This window comes from Macaca mulatta, chromosome 2 (genome assembly GCF_049350105.2).
Source record: "Macaca mulatta isolate MMU2019108-1 chromosome 2, T2T-MMU8v2.0, whole genome shotgun sequence".
NCBI lineage: Eukaryota > Metazoa > Chordata > Mammalia > Primates > Cercopithecidae > Macaca > Macaca mulatta.
This window is the reverse complement of record NC_133407.1, coordinates 126,115,497-126,136,245: the sequence shown is the minus strand read 5'-3', so window position 1 is coordinate 126,136,245 and position 20,749 is coordinate 126,115,497. Positions and strand designations below refer to the sequence as shown.

At 38.2% G+C, this 20,749-nt stretch overlaps 1 protein-coding gene across 13 annotated transcripts in view; it reads left to right on the top strand.

The window, feature by feature from the left end:
* Positions 1-20,749, top strand: part of CADPS (calcium dependent secretion activator) — a 483,498-nt gene that overhangs the window by 324,871 nt on the left and 137,878 nt on the right. For all 13 annotated transcript variants that reach the window (XM_015130515.3, XM_077993272.1, XM_077993270.1 and 10 more), the window contains exons 11-13: positions 3,357-3,569; positions 16,886-17,022; positions 20,402-20,589. In XM_015130515.3, coding sequence (XP_014986001.1) covers positions 3,357-3,569; positions 16,886-17,022; positions 20,402-20,589 — 538 coding nt within the window. The remainder of the gene's footprint in view (positions 1-3,356; positions 3,570-16,885; positions 17,023-20,401; positions 20,590-20,749) is intronic.

The window sequence follows — 20,749 nt, the reverse complement described above, 5'->3', positions numbered from 1 at the left end:
CTCCTCTCTTGGCTCTCTTTCATCTGTCGCTGTTCTATCTCCTTCTTGCTTTCTTTGGTGTGTCCTCAGCCTCTGGTGCTTTCTGAAAAAGCCCTGTTGCTTTCTGCTGCTGTGCTTGTCATTGCTGCTGTTGCTTTAGATGTTTCTCTTTGCCCTTACTCACTCCAAAATTAGGCTTCATTTTATTGTTCATAATGACTCTTAAGAGAGCTGTTAGTGAGGGCCAGGCCCTGGATTCATGCTTTGGTGCAGTGTAGCACAATGGTTATAGTCATCAGCTCTGGAGTCAAACAGCAGAGGTCAAAAGCCAGCTCTGACACATACAAGCCAGTTTTGTGTCCATGGGCTAGTTACCACCTTCCCCATGACTTAGTTTCCTCATCTATAAAAATGGAATAACAGTACTTACATCATAAGGCTGTTGGGAGGATTGAATAAAAATATAAAAACTTCCTCATGTCTTTCCATCTCTACATCTAAATAACTGCACAGTGGAGAGGGCTGTCCACTTCCCCAAAATAACTCCATGAACTGACTTTCTGACAGTAGCTCCAGAAATACAGTATCCCCACCCCAGCAGCAGACCCTGGGGGAGGGGGAAGGCTTGGGGCTAGTAAAAGTGATGCCTGGTCATGTCTGTCCTGGCATTCCCTGACTGTAGCAAAATAGCTTATTCCTAAGGATACCACGAGACTAGGCTACAGGTCTATTGATCCTCTCTTCCTTTTAACTCTTTATTGCTCACTTTTCAGGCTTAAAGCAACTCTCAGAGCTCTTCTTCCTCCTCCTTCCCCTTCCAGAATTTTCCTTTTTATTGTGCTGTTCATTAGGTTTATCAGGTTTTCCCAGCTTGCTAGCTACACATCATCGTACCAAATTACGTATTTTAAAACTTTCCATACAAAATTAAGCAAAATAGTCCCTTATAATAAAAGCCACCAAAAATCTTTTAGTAAAGCTTTATTAGTGTGATATTATCAGACCCTCCATATAAAGAGGTAGCTATTTATTATCCTAAATCCCTGGCCATTCCAAGTGCAAAACTACCAACAGACACCCGTGCTTGCAGCATAGACACCTCAATAAATAGCACAATGAAGAAGTCTTAATGTTACCAGAAATCTTTTCCAATGACAAATATCAAACAGATTACTGGCTGGACCTCATTGGAAATTTGAGGATGCTTATCACTCATTCATTCCCCTCTTAGTTTTTAATAATTGAGGAGGTGATGAGGAACCTGATGAAGATATGAAGTATTATTTCCAGCTAGAGAGTACCCAGTGATCTAAAACACAGGCTTCTGGAATATGTTGATGGACACAACGTAGCTTTGGCCCGAACCCAAAGAGAAGTTTCCACCTACTTCTCTCTAAATTTTAACCTTGAGAACTGCCCATGGAAACAGATGGATCTAGAGCATATTCATTTATTAAACAATTATTTGTATACCCACTATGTGCCATGCACTATTCTAGGCACCAGGGATACAGCAGTAAGCAAAACAGACAAAAACTACCTGCACTTATGAAGCAAAGCAAATTATGTAGTTTGCTAAAAAGTAATAAGAGCAATAAAGAAAAATTAAGCAAGATAAGAGATAGGTCACAAGAAGTGGAGGTCAAGGAAGGTTTCAACAGGAATGTGATGTTTAGGAAAAGACACAAAGGAGATAAGGTGTGAATCATGCAGATACCTGAAAGAAGAGTGCTCCAGGCACAGAGAAAAGCAATTGCAAAAGTCCTGAGGTGAGCACATGCCTGAGTGTTCAAGGAACAGCAAGAGGCCAGTGTGCCTACAATGAAGTGAGTACATGTGTGCATGGAGGGAGAGAGAGAGTATTAAGAGAGGAGGTTAGAGGTGGCAGAGGAACAGTTCATGGGGGCCTTTCAAGCCTTGTCAGAACCAACGCTTTTCCTCTGAGTGGAACACAGAACTGCTGGCAGGTTTTGAGCAGAAGAGTAACATGACCTGACTCTAGTGCTAAATCCAGGACTCTGGCTGCCTTGTGAGGACAGAGGCAGACAGGTCAGATAGGAGGCTATTAAAATAATCCAGGGATGATCGTGGGTACATTTGTGATGGCCGCAACTGGAGATGGAAGAAATGGTCAAATTCTGGTAATGTCCTAACAGTAGAACCATCAGAATTTCATGATTCATTGGAAGTGGGCAGTGAAAGAAAGTAAAGAGTCAAAATTGACCCCAAGATTGGGGGCTTGAGCAGCAAGAGAGATGGGCTCAGCTTTGCTGAGGAGGTCAGGGAGAAAGACCAGTGTTGGGTTTCACAAGCTTGGGATGTCTATCAGATATCCATGGGGAGAAGTCAAGAAAGATATTCAAGCCTGGAGTCCAAGGGAGAGGTTCAGGTTGGAGGGAGAAATGTGACGGCCATCAGCGTACTCATGGTACTTAAAGGCTGGATGGCATCACCATGAGAGAGGGTGTAGCTAAAGAAGAGAAGAAGGGCAAGGACGGAAGGCCGGGGCATGCCAGCATTTAAAAATCAGGAAGAGGAGGAGCCACCAGAAAAGACTGAGGAACAGCGGCCAGGAAGGTAGAAGGAAAGTAAGGGTTCCAGAAAGCTAAGTAAAGAAAGCATCTTGAAGAGAGGGGAGTGCAAATGCTGCTGATAGGTGGATGGGCCCAATAAAATGAGGACTTTGAATGAGTCATTGGATTCAGCAATGTGGAGGTCACTGGTCATTCAACAATGTGTCCACTGAAACCTGGACAAGTTTCAGTGAGGCAGCAGCCTGATTGGAGGCGTTGTAAGGCAGAAAAGGAGGGGAGAGACCCTTGCTACTCAACATGGGGTCCTCATACCAGCACCATCTGCATCATCTGGGAGCTTCTTAGAAATGCTGCACCTCAAGCTCAGTTCCAGACCTACTGAATCAGAAGCAGCATTTTAACAAGATGCCCAGGGGATTCATATGGGTACTAAAATTGGAAAAGCCTTGGTAGAGATTTCCCTTCATTGTAAAGAGAAGAGCAATAGGGCAGTAGCTGAAGGAAGAGATGGGGTAAAGAGAGGTTTTTGTTGTTGTTCTGTTTGTGTTTAAAGATAAGGGAGAAAGTAGTATGTTTATAAGTGTCCCCCAAGCAGGCAGCCTGCTTGACAGTTCTATCCCCATCAGGACACAAAAAGGTAAGATCCAGGCTCAGAAATACTTCTTCAACATCACGGTCCCACTCTGTGGCCAAGTGAGTCTCAGATTTCCCATCCTAGGTTAATTGCTACCCCCGTTCTTCTGTCCCAAGGAAAAGCAGCAGAAACTGCTCTTTCAAGGACTGAGTCCAGTTGAGAACATCACAGCTCAGCTTAGTAGAAGTTGTTACTCCCTTTTCTTCCAGGTTTGGAGGGTGGCCGAGCCTTCTTCAATGCCGTCAAGGAGGGAGACACCGTGATATTTGCCAGTGACGATGAACAAGACCGCATCCTGTGGGTCCAGGCCATGTACCGGGCCACGGGGCAGTCACACAAGCCTGTGCCCCCGACCCAAGTCCAGAAACTCAACGCCAAGGGAGGAAATGTGCCTCAGCTGGATGCCCCTATCTCTCAATTTTGTAAGTAAATATGCCATTTTACAAAAATAGCTCAGTAAAGTAAACCTTCCAAAGTTGAATTAGAAAACCTAGTTGCTTTTGTATTTAAAATTTCTAAAATCATGTTTCCTGAAAACATATAGTGAATTCAGGGGAAAAGTTGGGACAAATGTTAGATGAAAGTAATTTTAAAGTGCAATACTTGACCTTCTCCCACAAGGACTAAATGAAGGAAAGTGTATTTTAGGTGAATTTTTATCTCTGTTTTGGTGAGAGTACAGAATTCACAGCCAAACATGTATTTGTTTGAGTCCTTCAAATATAGTAGATTATGTATGTCCTTGCTTCATTTCTTCCTATTAAAAGTAATTTAAAAATAGGGTTGATTTGAAATCAACTTAAATCTGCAATTTAGAACCATTTAAAAATAAATGATGACATTATCACATGCAGTGGAAAAAAAAAAAAAAAAAAAAAACCACAAAACATGGTACCTAAAATCCCATTCCGAGCTAAAATACCAGAGACCCAAAAATGAGACTGTCTCCTTAAACAGCCCCAGTTCATATTCAAGTTTTTTCTCCTCTTACCTCTGCGTACATTTAATTTCTTGTCCCTTTTCCATGTCTTCTTGCTACCTAAAATGGCTTTTATCTATCAATACTTCTGATACACAGGGTGAGGTGAAAGCCAGTACATGTTTGGAAATATTTATTAAAACAAAGAAAATGGAGATATAAAGTAATTCATTTTTGTTCCAAACATTCATTCTAAATAGAGTCTTTTGCTTTACCCTGAATATCAAGTCAATTAGAGATAACACGGGCACAAGTAATTTTTAGCAATAATCATGATGATTTATTACTTTAGTATGGAACTCACTCATTCATTCTAGGTCATTGAGCAACTGTCTAGAAATCAGACATGTTAATGAGAGGGACAGACAAGGTACCAGCTCTTATAATATCTGCATCCCAATGGGGAGGCCTAGATAGTAAACAAGTGAACAGATAAATAAGAGAGCTTCAGACACTGGTAAATACCATGAAGAATGTCATTTAGTGGTGACTGAGTGAGAAGGAGAGACATTAGACAATCAAAGAAGTTTTCCCTGAGTTTCAGTTCAGATGATAGGTAGTCAGCCCCACAAATATTTGAGGAAAGAGAATTGAAGCTGAAGGAAAAGCAAATGCAAATACAGAGACTTAACCTCTAACACAGTGCTTGCACGATCTCTCCTCTGTTGCTCTTAAACAGAATATGAAAGTGGGTGGAATAATTTTGCAACTATAACTACTAAATAGAGGTAAACTTGCATTTCGGTGAATTCTACTGCCATGTCCATTTCTGTCCAACAAGACTATATTCTTACATCTTGCAACACCCTTGTTGATCAGGAAATACAACTTCTTTTGGATCGCAAATTCTATTTATCGGATGCTCCCAGGAATTCCTGTCCAGTACTGATGGTGATGCATGCCCTTGTGGAACAGTGTAAATAATCATATAATTGCTGTGAGTTTCCACACAGAAAATCATGAAAGAATAACAAAGATTGGGGTAAGACTTGAGGGAAAAGGAGTAGCCTTCTGCCCACACCTACCACCAAGTTCTCCACTGTTGTATTCTCTAACATCTTCCTGCATTTAGGTTTACTTGAGAGCAGTAAAGAGAGTAATAGTTATTAGTTGAGATAAATCATACCCAGTATTTGTTTAATTGTTGTGTTTTTTAAAAAAAAAGTAAGACAAAAATCCCTCCTTTCACCTTGCCCAACATGCTCCTTTGTAACACATTTGGAAACAGCACATCCTATCATAACCTCTTGAAAAGGAATTACCTGTGTATCAGAAAAAAATTCTAACTATAATCACCATTCAAATCAACCTCATAAAGCATGTATCTCAGGTGATATTTGGAAAATACTGGTCTTATTTCCAAATAATCTTCATTTCTTCTAAAGTCATTTCACCCTACATTCAGTGTCTCTGTTCTATCATCTGCCCAGATTAAGAAACTGCTCCATAGTTTGCTATTGACCCCACTTTTTCCTCACCAGTATAAGACGAAGGACATTCAGGAGTAAAATTAGAGACAAGACACTGATTAAAAAAGAAAACCTGTGATGGAAGGTTCTGAAGAAGAGATGTCTCTTCATGGAAATGCATGGGGGCTCTTGATGTAGATTTCTCTCTGTGGATAGGATTCATTTAGTTGTGAAATTAGAATGCCAGTTGTTAGGCATCAGCAGAAAGATTCAATGGAATACACACAGCTTGATGTGTATCACTACTCTAGTTGAAATAAGGAACTTTTACTAAATGGAGCATCCGAAGCAAACTCCTAAGAGTTAGAATTTGGGGGGGTAAATGATATCATCCCTAGGGAATATGTAAAGTAGGCTGAGAGATGAGTGAGAAAGCCAGATCATGCATGCCTCTGGGATTTATCAGTACCTGGTGGTAGATCTACCTTCTTCTGTACTGTCTCCTTTATTACTGCCTAGGAATGGGAGTTCTCCAGAGAGCATGAGGCCCTGCTACATCTACCAGGTTCTAAAAGAACAAGCCACTACAGTCAGCTGTGGAGACTGTGTAATACAGGAAACACCTTGCACATACACAAAAATGTGAATGCACCCATTGAGTTCTGCAGTGCCCAATCTGCACAACTGTACACAGTGGCCATGTAATAAATGGCAGCCCTCACCCAGAACTTCAGTCCGATAGTGTGGATCCCAGTCATCCCATGGTTACTTTATTATCCCTGCAACAGAGCCTCAATACTGCTCCAAATTCTATCTATTGCTAGTTTAAGCACTTAATAAAAACTGCAGCCAGAGTACCAGCCAGTGTGGCTTCTGTTCCTATAATTTACAAGCCAGCAGAGACAACCAGTTAGGATTTAATCAACCCAACCTTTATGCCTGAGCATCTGCAAAAAGATCAAGAAAGGAACCAGGAATTTTACATTCCATGGTATCATTGGGTAGTTATGCACAGCAACCAAAAGGGAAAAAAGTGGCTAAATATGAGGGAATACAGTCTTCCCTCAATAACCATGGGAAATTGGTTCCAGGATCCCCTGTAGAAACCAAAATCCATGAATTTTCAAGTCCGTTTTTAAAAATGGCATGGTATTTTCATATAACTTATAAACGTCCTCCCATATAATTTGAAACATCTCTAGATTACTTATAATACTGGATACAATGCAAATGCTCTATAAGTAGTTATTACACTGTGTTGTTCAGGGAATAATGACCAAAAAAAAGTCTGTACATGTTCAGTACGGATGTAATTTTTTTCTGAATATTTTCAATCCACCGCTGGTTGAATCCATGGATGCAGAACCCATGGATACTGGAGAGCTGACTGTATATCATAATTATTAGTGGAGTCTGCCATAGAAGGTCATAATTACTTCACAGCTTCTGTAATTTGTAAAATTCGAACCGTCACTACTAAATAGATCAAGCCTTACGCATGGGTAACTCAGTCAAACCCACAGTGTTGATTCATACTTACGGTAACCAACTCATCCTAGTTTGCTCAGGATGTCTCTCCTTTTAGCACTGAAAATCCTGTGTCCCAGGAAACCCCTCAATCCTGAGCAAAGCAGGACGGATTGGTCACCAGGTACTACCAAGCAAGAAAGATGAAAAACAGTCATAACATAGTTGTAAAGAGCAAATTTTCATTCTTCACTTACATTTGGTTGCCAATCTATACATTGATTTATTTTAATCGAGTCACATCACAAAAATTAAGTCAATCACAGATTCTCTAGCTAACAAAAAATGTAAAAAAGAAAAATCAAGTATTGCATTTTAAAAAGGTTTCCTTGACTGCCAAAAAGGTAAGGGTCATTGTTAAGTACTGAACTCTGCACACATCTCATTAAATCTTATTTTTGAATATTTGTTCAAAGTACTTGCCATTCTTGCTAGTGAATAATTTGTAAGAACAACAGTCTTTCAGTGACTTAACTCTATAATCACTTTATTAGTATTTACAAGACAAAAGGAAGCTACATAGAAATGGAAAACTACATAGAGAAGGGAAGCAATATAGAAATATTTTTGGGGTAGAGAAAAATAAACACTCCAGTCTTGTCATGTCGCTGTCTGTTTAAGGGAAACTTAAGAATGGACCATTTTTATAGTTTGGAAAACTTGGGAGTAATTGTGAGTTTATTTGGGTCTTTCTAAATTAAGTTTAACAGTTTTTATTTTTTGCAATTTCAAAAGCTCAATTTTAAAATGAAAAGACACGTCGAGAAGAGTGGAGTGGGGTATTTATGTGGAATTGTAAAAACTGAAAAAATAGATCCTGCTATTCATTAGTTTGTGTGTGACTCTACAGAGATTTTTGGGAGGGTTTCACCAACCTTTAACACTTTTTTGTTCTTTTGTAGTTTTTTTGTGTGTGTCATTGTTGATTTATTTTTTTCTTTTTTGTTAAAATTTAACAAAATTAAGTCAGTACCTAGCTATACAATGCTTTTAAACAAATACTTGCAATTCTCCAATTTTTAAGGCCAATGCTTCTTACGTTGGAAATGATGTCCAAATCTGTAGTTGAGTGTTCCACGATTTACTATGCCGCGTGGCCTCTCATTGAGATACCTTATCCCCTGTCCATTATGTGTTAGTGGAACAGTAAAAATTAGTACCTCAGTTCTCATTTGGATTAGGGTGGGTTGGGGGGAAGAGGGTATTTTAAGCTTTGACATTTGGTCAATGGTTATTTAATATATCACTTGCAATGAGTCATTTTAATGTCTGTTTCTCAACTAATAACTGTTAATCCCATCATAGAACCCCAAAGTTGGGTATTTTTGAGAATTGTTCTATTTTTTGCTACCACCTGAACGTCTTCAACAGTTAGGGGGATTTGGGTTACTGTTGGTTTGGGGGAGGTTGATTTTGTTTTTTGTTTTGTTTTGTTTAAGTTTTCTTGTTCAATCTTTGCTCGAACCCAAGAACTTAGGCTGCTAGGTTAGAACTCCTGTCTGCTTTCCTGAGCCTTGTTGCTAGTCTTTATGTTATTCTGGTTTGTTCCTTCTTACCCTGCTAACTTCTAGCTGGACTGAAGGGTAAGTGCTCCCCTATAGCTAGCACAGCTCAGATAATCAGACTAGATTATCTGACACCTGCAATGTGCTTCCCTCCCCCTTAAATCTTCCTCATGTCTAGACTTTGTAGTACAACTTTTCATGTTATTTTCCTGACCTTAGGTTTGAAATGTAAGCTTCCATACTGAAACTAGGATGCATGTGATGTGTGCATAATTGCCTCCTCTCCTTGGCTTTCATATTGGCATCAAATGATCCTCTGAGTAAAGCCAACCATTAACATCTAATTTTTTGTTCATTCCAAGAATATTAATTAACATCACAACAAAATGGCAAATAATACCTTTGTTTCATGGAATTCACAGCTACCTGACTGCTTAATGCCTGAAAACAGATCATTTTGCACTCTGATAATGTGCTGTTGTTGTTGTTGTTGTTTTTCCTTTCCCATTCCAAAGATTCGAATGGTCAGAGTACCAATGGTGTGGTAACCATGGATACTTTAAAAAATAAGTGGGGTAGGAAACCCAGAGATGTTAACTGAGCAAGACTGGAAGAAATTGCAAAATACAATTAAGAAAGCAAATGCATTATTTGAACACTAAAGAATTCATTCTACCTGGCTTAAGGGTGTGCTCTAATGTAAGATCCAATAGAGGATTAATTTGGAAAGGAGAGCTACAATACATGGAACTACCACACACAAAAACAGGAAATTAAGGACATGACTGAATCCATGTCGCTCATTTACAAATGCTTTGGATTCACAGTCTTACAATGCCAAGGAGGGTTTGAACCTCTGGTCTCAAATGTCATTCTGCTACTCCCCCAAGAACAATGACAACAATAACTTTTCTGACATCATTTGTATTTGTATTAATTTTTCTAAAAATGCCCATGTAAGAGAAAAAGGAAACTTAAAAACTTTAGAAAAATCTTTCTCTTCACTATTTGAGTTATTAATAAAAAAGAACACACACTTCCTTAATTTACGTAGGAAAAAGCTATCAACCAAAAATGTGTTGAAGAAAGACTTGGCATGAGAGGGAGTTAGAAAAATTGGTCAAGAGAGCAGGCAACTATGTATTTGAGTATTCTGAATGCCAATTTAGAAGAACTAGGTCATATCATTTCTCCTGACCATTTAATAATAGCCTTTTCTTCAAATTCTTTTTGTTTCCTTCTTTAATTTGCTTTTTCCTCCCTTTCTTTTTTCTTTTATTTTGCATAAATGTACCCCTGGCTAGCAGACAGACTTTTTTCACCACTTCAAGCAGATACTTAATTTAACTTTACTTTCCCTGAATGTCTGATGAGGCATTTTAAAAGGTTTCTCATAGAATGTAAACTTAGCGGGAATTTAGGATTTTGCTATAGTTTTTTTAAAGAATGAAAGAAAGGATGGATGAATAGATGACTGAATGGATTCTGTTCTAAACAAATATACATGTATTTTGCACAACAACGCATTGCTATCCTAGTGGATTTTTAAACAGTTGTTTGCTTTAATTCCTTTCTATAGTTTTATCTCATAAAATTTGCTGTATCTTCTTATATTGTCAACTTGCAGTTGCTATGTTGCAGTAATGCAATATCAAATAATTAATTCAATATTAATGTAATTTGGATGACCCAAAACCATACTGTAAATCATGTCCCTTTTCATTGTAAGAGTAAATCACTTTTTAAAAGAATAGATTCCCACAATCAGGTCTAAAATTTTCCAAACACCATGATTTGATCTAAACAGACCATATTAAATGAAGGTTTACCTCACTGTTAACTACTTCAGACATATTTAACATATTATTCACTAGTTAATTAATTGAGTATTTTCATGCCATACAGTGATTTCTAGTAAGATTATTAATCAGGTATAGACAATTTATTTTTGCTCCTGTTAGAGTGAATGTAAAAACATCGAGTACTCTGTAAGTTAATATAACTACAGCAGGGAAAAACTAAAATCATTTATTTATTTTGCTTGAGATCACTGACAAAATCTCTGTTATGATTTTTACTCAAAGCAATTGTCTGACAATTATAGAAATTAACATTGAAATAAACATCACACACTTATCCTTTTGGGGGTATTGCCATAGTAGTTTTAAATTCAAGATTTCTGCATGATGCAATGTGAGCCTTGAGAGCTTCCAAAGAAACCATCCTCTCTTGGCCATTCATATTACCCCAGTTTAGCTGAAGGGACCACGAAGCAATTAAGTTGTTTCTCAATTAAGTGGTCCATTTGTGCCTCTGGGCAGCAGGCACGTGAGGACCAGTCTTTTGCTTGCTGTGCAGAGCTCAGGCAGGGCACAACATCCCCTGGTTACTTGAGTATTCCAAGAAAAGCTCTTCTAGAAAAATCCATAAACAACCAGCTGCCATCAATCATTGTCATTTCTTTATTTCATGTCTTCTGATGAGGCTGACTACTGTCATTGTTCGTTATTGTCCAAACCATACATTCCCTCTTGTACTGTCAAGCAGATATGACAAGCACACATTTTCCATATAAGAGAGATACAAAGTCACCTTTTAATTTGCAGTTTGGGTTCACAGATGACTTTAGAGTTGCATTAGCTATTCTCTTGCCTCTAGCATCCATCAGGAGTAGCAACAGCCATAACTGTGCTCTAAATTTCAATGTTAAAAGAGCTACCTCTAGCTTATTACAAAAGGGATTCATGAGAGAGAAGAGCCTCTTTCAGACAATTTGTTAATAATATAATCATAATTATTTTCAACAGTGAATTTTTCACTAGCCCTGAAAAATTTCCAAAATGTAATATTACAAAATAAAAAGGTAGATTTGACCTTCTACCTTCAATCCCTAAGCTGTTGGAATAATAGGAAAATTTCAATAAAATGAAAATTTGAAAACTATATTATTCTTCCTGGAAAATTACAGTTATTTGCTAGACATTATTGCAAGCCTATCTAAGAATATATATGTTAGAAGCAAGATCACATCAAGTATGCTTGATATTGAGATAATAGATCATGAAAAATAGTATATGGGTTTTCATTTGTAAGGGAGGAAAAAAGGAAAAGTCTATCAAACATGAAATGAACCCAAATATCAAGATCAAAGAACAACATAAATGACAGAGTAGTCAATTAGGGACCATATCACTTGAATTTTAATAAAGTAGATTAAATGAGATGAGACTATAAAACCCACATAATAGTATCACTTTAGGAACCAGTGTTTTCCCAACATTCCTTAAATGTCAAGTCAAAATTGTTTCCAAGCAAACTTGGGGCAAGGTTTAGACTAGTTTCTGCTTGAAAGTGCACCTGCTCTCCATAAGTCTGTATGTTCATCACCTGCATCTGTGTCATGGATACCATTGACAGTTCTTGAAGTTTCTTAATGTAGGTACCAATATCAGCGTTATCCAACCAAGCTTAGTTTGAAGTCAGTCTCCTATGCCCATGTCATAAAGGACTAAAAAATCCTTATGCAAGTAAACCCCCGAAGTGAAACAGGTAGCAATGTTTGCAAGGTGTGTTGAATTATGCCCTAGCTGCAGAGCCTATAAAATCACATAGCTCACTCTCAGTACATCAGTACATCTGGAGCCCTTGAAGACCAAGCAGGACGTAGGAACTACTTCCTAAGGCTAGGTCTGACAAAGGTAAAGATGATTGAAATTGGTTCTTAAAATGTCAATCTTTGATTTCTAGAAAAATACAGCTAACGAAAAAGAGCATTAGGATGCATCTCCCGAAGCAAGAGATCATCCAAACATCACTGGGGTTTTAAGCAGCCACTTTACCCTCCTAATTCCTTTTTGCTTAACCTGATGTTCACATTCATTTTTATTCTCTTGACACATGCCAAATATTGGCAAAGGAAGTGATCCCAGCATGTCCTGAATTCAGGAATTGACTCTTTCATACTTCTTGCTCTGGGCTGTTTTCCCTCTGCTAATGTCAACATTGGAGTTTTCTTTTGCTTTAATCAACCAATTCCAACTGTTTGTACAGGGAAAAATGGAGTTGCAAGAGCATTTTTTTTTTATGTTTGACACTGTGGAAGAACAGACCGGGACAGTGCAAGAATGACTGTATGGTGTTGCTTGGGAAGCGCCCACAAGTTCTTTGAAACAGAATTTGGAACAGCTGGACCACTGCAGTGTTTTATTTTAAAATAGACAACATATGTAATGCATATGGTCCTAGACATGTATGGAGACACAGGCAGACAATCTGAATGGTATCCAAAGACACCTGCACCTAGAATTCTGTTTCCTTCTATAAGATTTTTTTCCCCTAAGAGCACATGTTCCTACTTTTGGATTTGCAAGATACCATCTGAATCCCCATGTGTGTGACTCCTTAATAAAGTCAATGAGAAGTTTCCTGGGATGAAGGTGTCAGAGTAAGTCAGTTAATAACCCCTCCTGAGGACCTGGCTCCTCTAAGAGCTGGCAGGGGAAATAACAGATTAGAAACTTGCCCTCATGGAACATGTTATCTACCAAGGGGTTCAATTTTATGTATGTGTCTTGACCACAGAGAAATTGGAAAATAACCCAGTGAAAACACAGAGACAGTATGTAGGAATTGGTTATACAGGGGCAGAAAAGAATTAAAGCAGAGAGATAGGGAAGGACTCCCAGCTTCCTAGAAATGATAAGGTTTAAGAAGCAAAGAAGGAATAGAACGTTAGCTATAAATGCAGAGATATCCTTGGCTCACTAACAACTTGAAACAAACTGGCTTTTCAAACACTAAAGATCCTGCTTGTTTACTCCTCGCTAATGTTTATCGAGCCCTTAATATATGCCAGGGCCCTAGGTACTTTCCAGGTGCTTCTCTTCAGATCCTCTCAACAGTCCTCTGAGGGTAGACTTGAATTTTACCTTCAATTTACAAATGAGGCCAAGGAGGCCCGGAGGCATTAAGCAACCTGCCTCGTATCACATACATAGTGGTGGCAGAGCTAGTCTCAAATCTAATCTTTGTGACCTGCCTATGCCCAGCCACTTAACCACTTGCTTTGCTAGCTCCCACTAAATAAGCTGTTTCCAATCAATGTAGTATATAAATATTCCATAAAATCAAGAAAGAAAAATATTTGTTAATAGAGTGAATTTCTGTATTTATTCTGATAAGATAAATTCTGATTTTAACAAATTTGTACTTAGTGCCTACTATGTGCCAGGTACTGTTCTAGGGCTGGGAATGTGGCAAAAACAAAAAATATGAAAACCCATGCTTGGATGAGCTTAAACATCAGATTATTTTCATTAGCACCTTGAAACAGCACTCCCGGCTTACTCCTCCTCCTTTTTTTAATAACATAATAAGCTCAGTAAATATAATAAACTCAATGAAACTCAAAGATTTTGTGGGAGCCAGCCACCCTTGTAAGCGCTCTTGAGTTGTTGGAACCATTAGAATAATGAGCCCAATTTTGAGTAAACGATAATTTGGGGAAAGTAAAATCCAGAGGCTGCTCGCTTTACTTGCTGGAAATTCCCACTGCATTAAGCTCCATTCCACACATAGTGCGCAAGGGATCTAAGGATCATTAAGTTACAGCCTATGACAGCAGGAAGGGAACTGAAAATTCAGCTCCTTTTACACACAAGGAAACTGATGCTCAGAGAGATAAACAATTCAGCCAGCATCCTACAGTTATTTAAAAACAGAGCTCAAATTAAAATCCAGACCTCCTAAATCCAGTCCTAGGCTCATGCTACAAGTGGATGGGGAGAAAGAGGAGAGAAAGGAAGAAGGGAAAAGGAAGTTTTGTTTTGACATGGTTACTTTTTTGAAAACGAAAGCAGACTGATTTTAGGCTTTTCTGTAAGCTTGCTTTAAAATGTTAGTAAAAAACGAAATTGTTAGTTAGACTTACTCTTAGCCTAGAATTAGCACCACAAAGCCGCATTCATTGAGCCATTGTGATGGACTGGGGGGTGGGGAGTGGGTCTGAATCCAGGTCTCCATAGAGGAGCCAAGTCGCCTTTTCAGATCCATTTCCTGAGTGGCCAGCAAAGCGAAATAGGTCATCAGCAAAGTTTTCAAGAGTTTCAACAAACAAACAAAGAGTAAGAGACTTGAAACATGTGCCATATTTTTTTAACAGCTACAAAAGAGCCCCCTTCTCTCTAAGCTAAATGACCAGTTGTACCATCATAATTGAAGGCAATAAAATAGCCAAGCCAAACTGGCAGAGTAAGGCCCCGGCCGGTTTGTCAGCTTGCAGCCTTTTCTGAGAAATCGGAGAGCAAGAAGCTGCTGCTAGCCAAAATGCCTGATCTATCTGTTAAAATTGGGAGGCGAGGCATGGATGAGGCTTTTTATGAGGATGAAACAGCATGAGCAATTCGTGCGTACCCCACGCTTAGTTTTTCCTGAGTTAAATTGATTTGGGACTGACAGGTTGGAGGTGAGAGGGCAGAGTCTATCAAAGGGGATAGGGAAATGTCACCTGGATTGCAGCAGTGTCATTATGCCAGGGGAGACTACAGTTGGAGCAGGTTTAAGACACTTGCCTTGGGCCAGAGGAGTCACACACATGCCCTAGAAGCAGCTAGCTTTCCCGGGAGCAACAACTTCCTGGTCATCCTAAGTCAAAGAAGAAATGTAGTTTGGAGACCAAACAACCGAACTGAAAGAAGCCTCCTAGATGAAGCAGCCAACCTCAAGTTGAAAGCACTTTCCTGAGGATAAATCTAAGGCAGTTAATGCAGCAAGGAGGATTCTCTCAGATTCTCTAATATAATTCCTGCGCATTTGATATCCTTTCCAAAAGCTGTGTTTTATTATTCTAATGGAGCGATTTGGCTGTTAAAATACACATTCTTCAACTTGCCTTCTGGAACCCGTTGCTTCTGTGAGTCTTGGGCATAAACGACACAGCTCGTTCAAACACGGACCACTTGCTGCTTCTATGAAAAATGGCAACTTTTTTTAAAAAAATTCAAACAATAAGGAGGTATAAATCTGACAATACCATGCATTTAGGTTTGAGTGATTTATTAATACAATACCAGTAATAATAGGAGAAATCATCATCTGAAAGTCACACTGCTAACCATAACCCAAGCTTACAGCCATACCCCAAGCATGGGAGAGGAAAAAAAAAAATAAGCTGCTTGGGACCGAGGCCACATATGAAAATATTATCCAAACTACTCCCAAGTCAGAAATCGGTTTTTCCCGTGTCCTGACAGCATCACTAGTTCCTGGCAGGTCCCCGTATTCCAGTAGAATGTTTTCTGCAAAAGGATGAATAAAATCTTTCGCTCGATTTCATACAAGATTCTTTTTCTCCATAGTCTGCATATCAGAAGAGTCAGTAAAGATGAGGTGGAGTGAGCCAATTTCTTTAATGGAGAGCACCTTCATTTCTACCTCTTTAGGATTTGCCTGGTCACACACGAGTTGAATTCTCTGAGTTATTTTGCCAGTTGAGTATAGTGTATTTTAGTTACACGTGTTGAGATTAATTAGTTAGCCCTTAGGAGGTTTTGCCTACAGCCTTCACCCCGTAAGGAAAAGTGTGAATACATTGAGACTATTAATTCACAATAAATGGCAGATCATAGCCCTTGCTGAGTAAATTTGTTTGTCTCTTTCCTAAGCTTTGCTAACTGAGTAAGCACACTATAAGGCAATGTCCTTGATTATCACAAACTAAATTCCCATTTAACTTAATCTCCAGGTTTCAATGAAAATCTTTTTTTTTATTTTTAATTTTGGAGGGTGGGGACTCAAACCTTTTATGAAACCAAATTGGCAACGCGGATTTGGAAGAAGAGGATATAAATATTGTCACTTTGCTGAAAATCAGCATAACCCTTTTTTCAGATAATCCCAATAATTGCAGAGAAATTGCTGTAGACATAACCACTGGAATGGCAGAATCTATTGAAAACCAACAAAGCTAAATAGGCTATCTTAAGCAAAGATCCGATCTGCTTTCAGTGTTTGGTGAAATGCAGGCGAAGTTACCGTCTTGTGCTTAGTTTTTAAAGAACAACATAAATGCACTGGAAATGTGATCATTTGATAAACATGTTGATGCCAATATATTTTTGCCTAAATGCAATAAACTCACCAGTAAGTGATGCAAGTTGACAATGGGAGGTAAAAAGAATATCTTGGGGATGTTGGTGGGAGGCAACGGGGAAACAGCTAACGTTCATAATGTCTAGTGAATTCCTGTGTATTTGAAATGTCAAAGAAAATGTGATGTGTTTCTCTAAATTGTGTCTCTCTCTACATGTATAAATGAACAGACGCAGATAGAGCTCAAAAACATGGCATGGATGAATTTATCTCTTCCAACCCCTGTAACTTTGACCACGCTTCCCTCTTTGAGATGGTACAACGCCTTACTTTGGATCACAGACTTAATGATTCCTATTCTTGCCTGGCAAGTATATTCTTTGGTCTACAGCAATTTAAACATAACATTTTTTTTCATTTAAATATTTATCTACCTTTATGTCAGAAGCTCTTTTCTCCATTACAGAATCCCTTTAACAATTATAAATGTGTTCCCGATTTCCTGGGTTGAGATAGTTTTACTTACCAAAGAAACAAGACTGAGCGGGAGGAAGTTATCAGTAGAAACAGATCCAATTCCCCAGCCTCCCTATCTTAGCTTCCCCCTTTTCAGCTGCTACATGAGAAATATTCCCAAGAGGGTAATCGAGTTTGGCACCTGCTTGTGGAGAACTTGTAAAAATTGCCTCAGTAGCTTAGAGTTTAAGATGCCCTTCCCTCCCCATCCCAGATCTGGTAATTCTATCTCATTAAATGAATGTATTCTCTTTGTGTATTTTCTTAAAGGTTAAAATGATTTGTAAATAAACTTTATTTTTCATAAGCTAAATTGATTTGGGTTTGTTTGTTTGGATGGCTTTTTTTTTTTTTCTTCACAATATTCACAGCATTTTTTCACCCTTTGAGGGAATTTTTTATGGTGCTTTAGTTATTTGGAAATTCAGCTATCTATCCAGCAGGAGTATCAATATTTCCTGAAATCCTATTTTAAAGCTAGATTTAAATGATTTAAATGATTTAAATTCAAGGGAGTGCTATTATATCTTTATTGGATTTCTGAAGATACATTTTTGGCTTTAAACTATCAAATTCAAAAGCCTAAAAAAAGACCCAATTTACTTCCTTCTCAAGCCATAAATTGTTATTTCATTTCTTAAAAGTAAATGCTATTAATCCCACTTTATAGATGAGAAAGATGAGGGAAAATGATGAAATGTCTTTATATAGAGGAAAATTCTCATCCCTGATTCTAAACACTGAAGTTGAGAAATATATGTCTATATAATATTTATACTACATAATAACTAAGGTTAACATATTACTGATACTAATACGTAAAATGACAATCTCTTTCTTTTTTCTAATTTTTAAATTTCTCTATTTTTTGTACCAAAAGCCAAGATATAAAAAAATGTAGATAAAATAGTCTTAAAAACAGAAACAGAATTATGTGGAATAATTTATTAATCTGTATCTCATGAAAGATTCATTGATTATCTCAGGTTTAGAATTCCTTCATCAAAAGAATCTGAACTTTGCCAAATTGGAAGGGAACACATCATTTTGACTTTAAAAAAAAAAAAAAAAAAAAGTAAAAAGCTTACCTTGCATTGCAAGGCAATTTTTCTCAAATGTGTTTTGTACAATTACGTGATTGTTCACATAATTATAAATGGCATTCATGAAACTTGTAAGAATATGCCTTTGAACTTAAATCATTCCCTTTTATATGTAATTACTATTCCCTTAAGGAATTTTTTGAGGTATATTATTTTCAAGACTTTTTCACATTATCATTTTTTAAAACAATTTTCTTTGAGATTCACTGTGAAGGAGAGTTTATAAATGCTTTCTTAAAAAATTAAACCAGAAATGAAATATTAAAACTTGCTTTCCATTAGTTACTTATAGGCTTAAAATTATGGTCCAGAATCTAAAATTAATTATGAATAGCATAAAATAGCTTCCTTCCCTGTTTGTATACCTGTATATATTAGTCATTATTCCAAAATTTCAGAAAATAACAGAAATTAAAAAGGACCTTATCTCCTGCCTCTATATATTCCATTTTCTCATTATTACAATCTTTTTTTCAGTTAGTTTTGGAGACCGACCAGCAGGGATACATAAATTTTTCTGTGTCTTCGACTGAGTTCCTAATTGATATTTCTTCAACTCTTTTCAAAGCAGCTATTTTGGCATCTACAAAAGACTTGGTGTCATCTGAGTCGTAGAAAATATATTTTAATCTTTCACAGCAGTGTTGTTTCTAAGATTTAGCATTTGGGGTAGCAGATGGAGTGGCAAAGAAGTTGCCTATAGGGGCAGCCCACTGCCTCGACTACTCTCCGCCCTCTGCAGTAACTTATAATTTGAAATAGGAAAGATGCCGTCTTTCGTTGGATGCATCACTGAGCTGCATGTTGTCAATTGAAGATTCCCAGATCCCTAATACAAGATTAGAGTGTTGCAAAGGCCTCTCTCGCTGTACTTCTGTGGCCTCTACCTGCTCCCTAGTCACTTTCTGTTTTTGCCTTTTCTCTCCCAAGATGGAGCAGTATTCAATGGATGACTCAGAGAAGACCCTCCAAGTAAAATTAAGTTTATATTTAAAATAGCCCCAAATTTCCAGCTTACAAAGTACCACCTAAATTGGTTTATTTCTTTCTTTGAACAGACACTGAAACCAGAAAACACAATTTTATTTCAGGCTCTGCTCAAGGGTGACCTTGAGTGGCAACTCACTTGGCCTTTCTGAGCACCTGTTTTCTTAAGTGCATAATGGGGCTAGCAATTTGCATACCATCATGCCGCCAAACCTGCTCTAAATTGGAGATCTGAATTCCCATTCTCTTGTGTAGCAGAGTTTGGACTGGTCCCATAGCAAGCAGTAAATAATAAGAATACAAACAATTATCAGAAGAGAAAATAAAACTGTAAACCAGACACAAGAAGTTCCTCTCAGTTTAGTGGAATTACATCTGATTCACAACTTGAAAACTAAGTCATGCTGTTCTCTTTGGAGAGTTGTGTTATTACCTTCATTTAAAAATTTTAAAAACACTCCTTCCAAATCGAAAGGATTTATGAAGTCCTGGCATGTATGTAGACCAACCCTAAAATTTCTTCATGCTCTAGAGTAGAGAAAACAAGAAGACTTGGAATAAGACAGAGCTGGATTTGAGTCCTGCCTCTGTTTTGTATTATCTTTGTGAGTCACTTAACCACCAGGGTTTCCATTTTCTTGTCTGTAAAATAAACCTTCTCTGTCTACCTTACAGAGTTGCTATAGGGCTCAACTGAAAGTTCTCTGTTAAGTGTAAAGCTCTATATCAATGTAGAACATTAATGTTATGATTTCCTCTTACCAGTAACCACGACTTTGCCACATCCCCACCCCAATACTCCTTTAACGTGTATGGTTCAGTGTTTGAGCAGTAGGTGAGACTCTGTTTCTGGAACCAAGCTGTCTGCTAATCCAGCTCCATCACTCACTAGGAAATGTTATGCCCTCCTGAACTCGATCTTTCCATCTTTACAACAGGGATAACAGAATGTACCTCATAGGTCCATTATGAGGACTAAACCACAATGTGCTGTGCATAGTGGCTGGCACATAATAGGCAATCAAGGAGTGTTAGCTCTGGCTATTTTTCAGTCCCCTTCTCTAGCCACTCCCAACTCTAGCAGCTCTCCAGAAAACAACCTGTATTTAAAAGAAAGTCTCTCCTTTATTCTTTATATAGGGCTGGTTCAGTCCTGGCCAGGTGTTTGTACTAGACGAGTATTGCGCCCGAAATGGAGTCCGAGGGTGTCACCGACATCTCTGCTACCTCAGAGACTTGCTTGAACGGGCAGAAAATGGCGCCATGATCGACCCCACCCTTCTTCACTACAGCTTTGCCTTCTGTGCATCCCATGTCCATGGGAACAGGTAAGTGTGTGTTCGTGTGTCTAGAGGTGATCCTTAAGAAATGGTACTGGCAATGGTTTATGGCTAGTCTTGCTTTTAGGATCTGCCTGTCCTCATTCCTTCAGTAGTATGTGCACACGTACACACACACACACACACACACACACACACAAAGGGCACT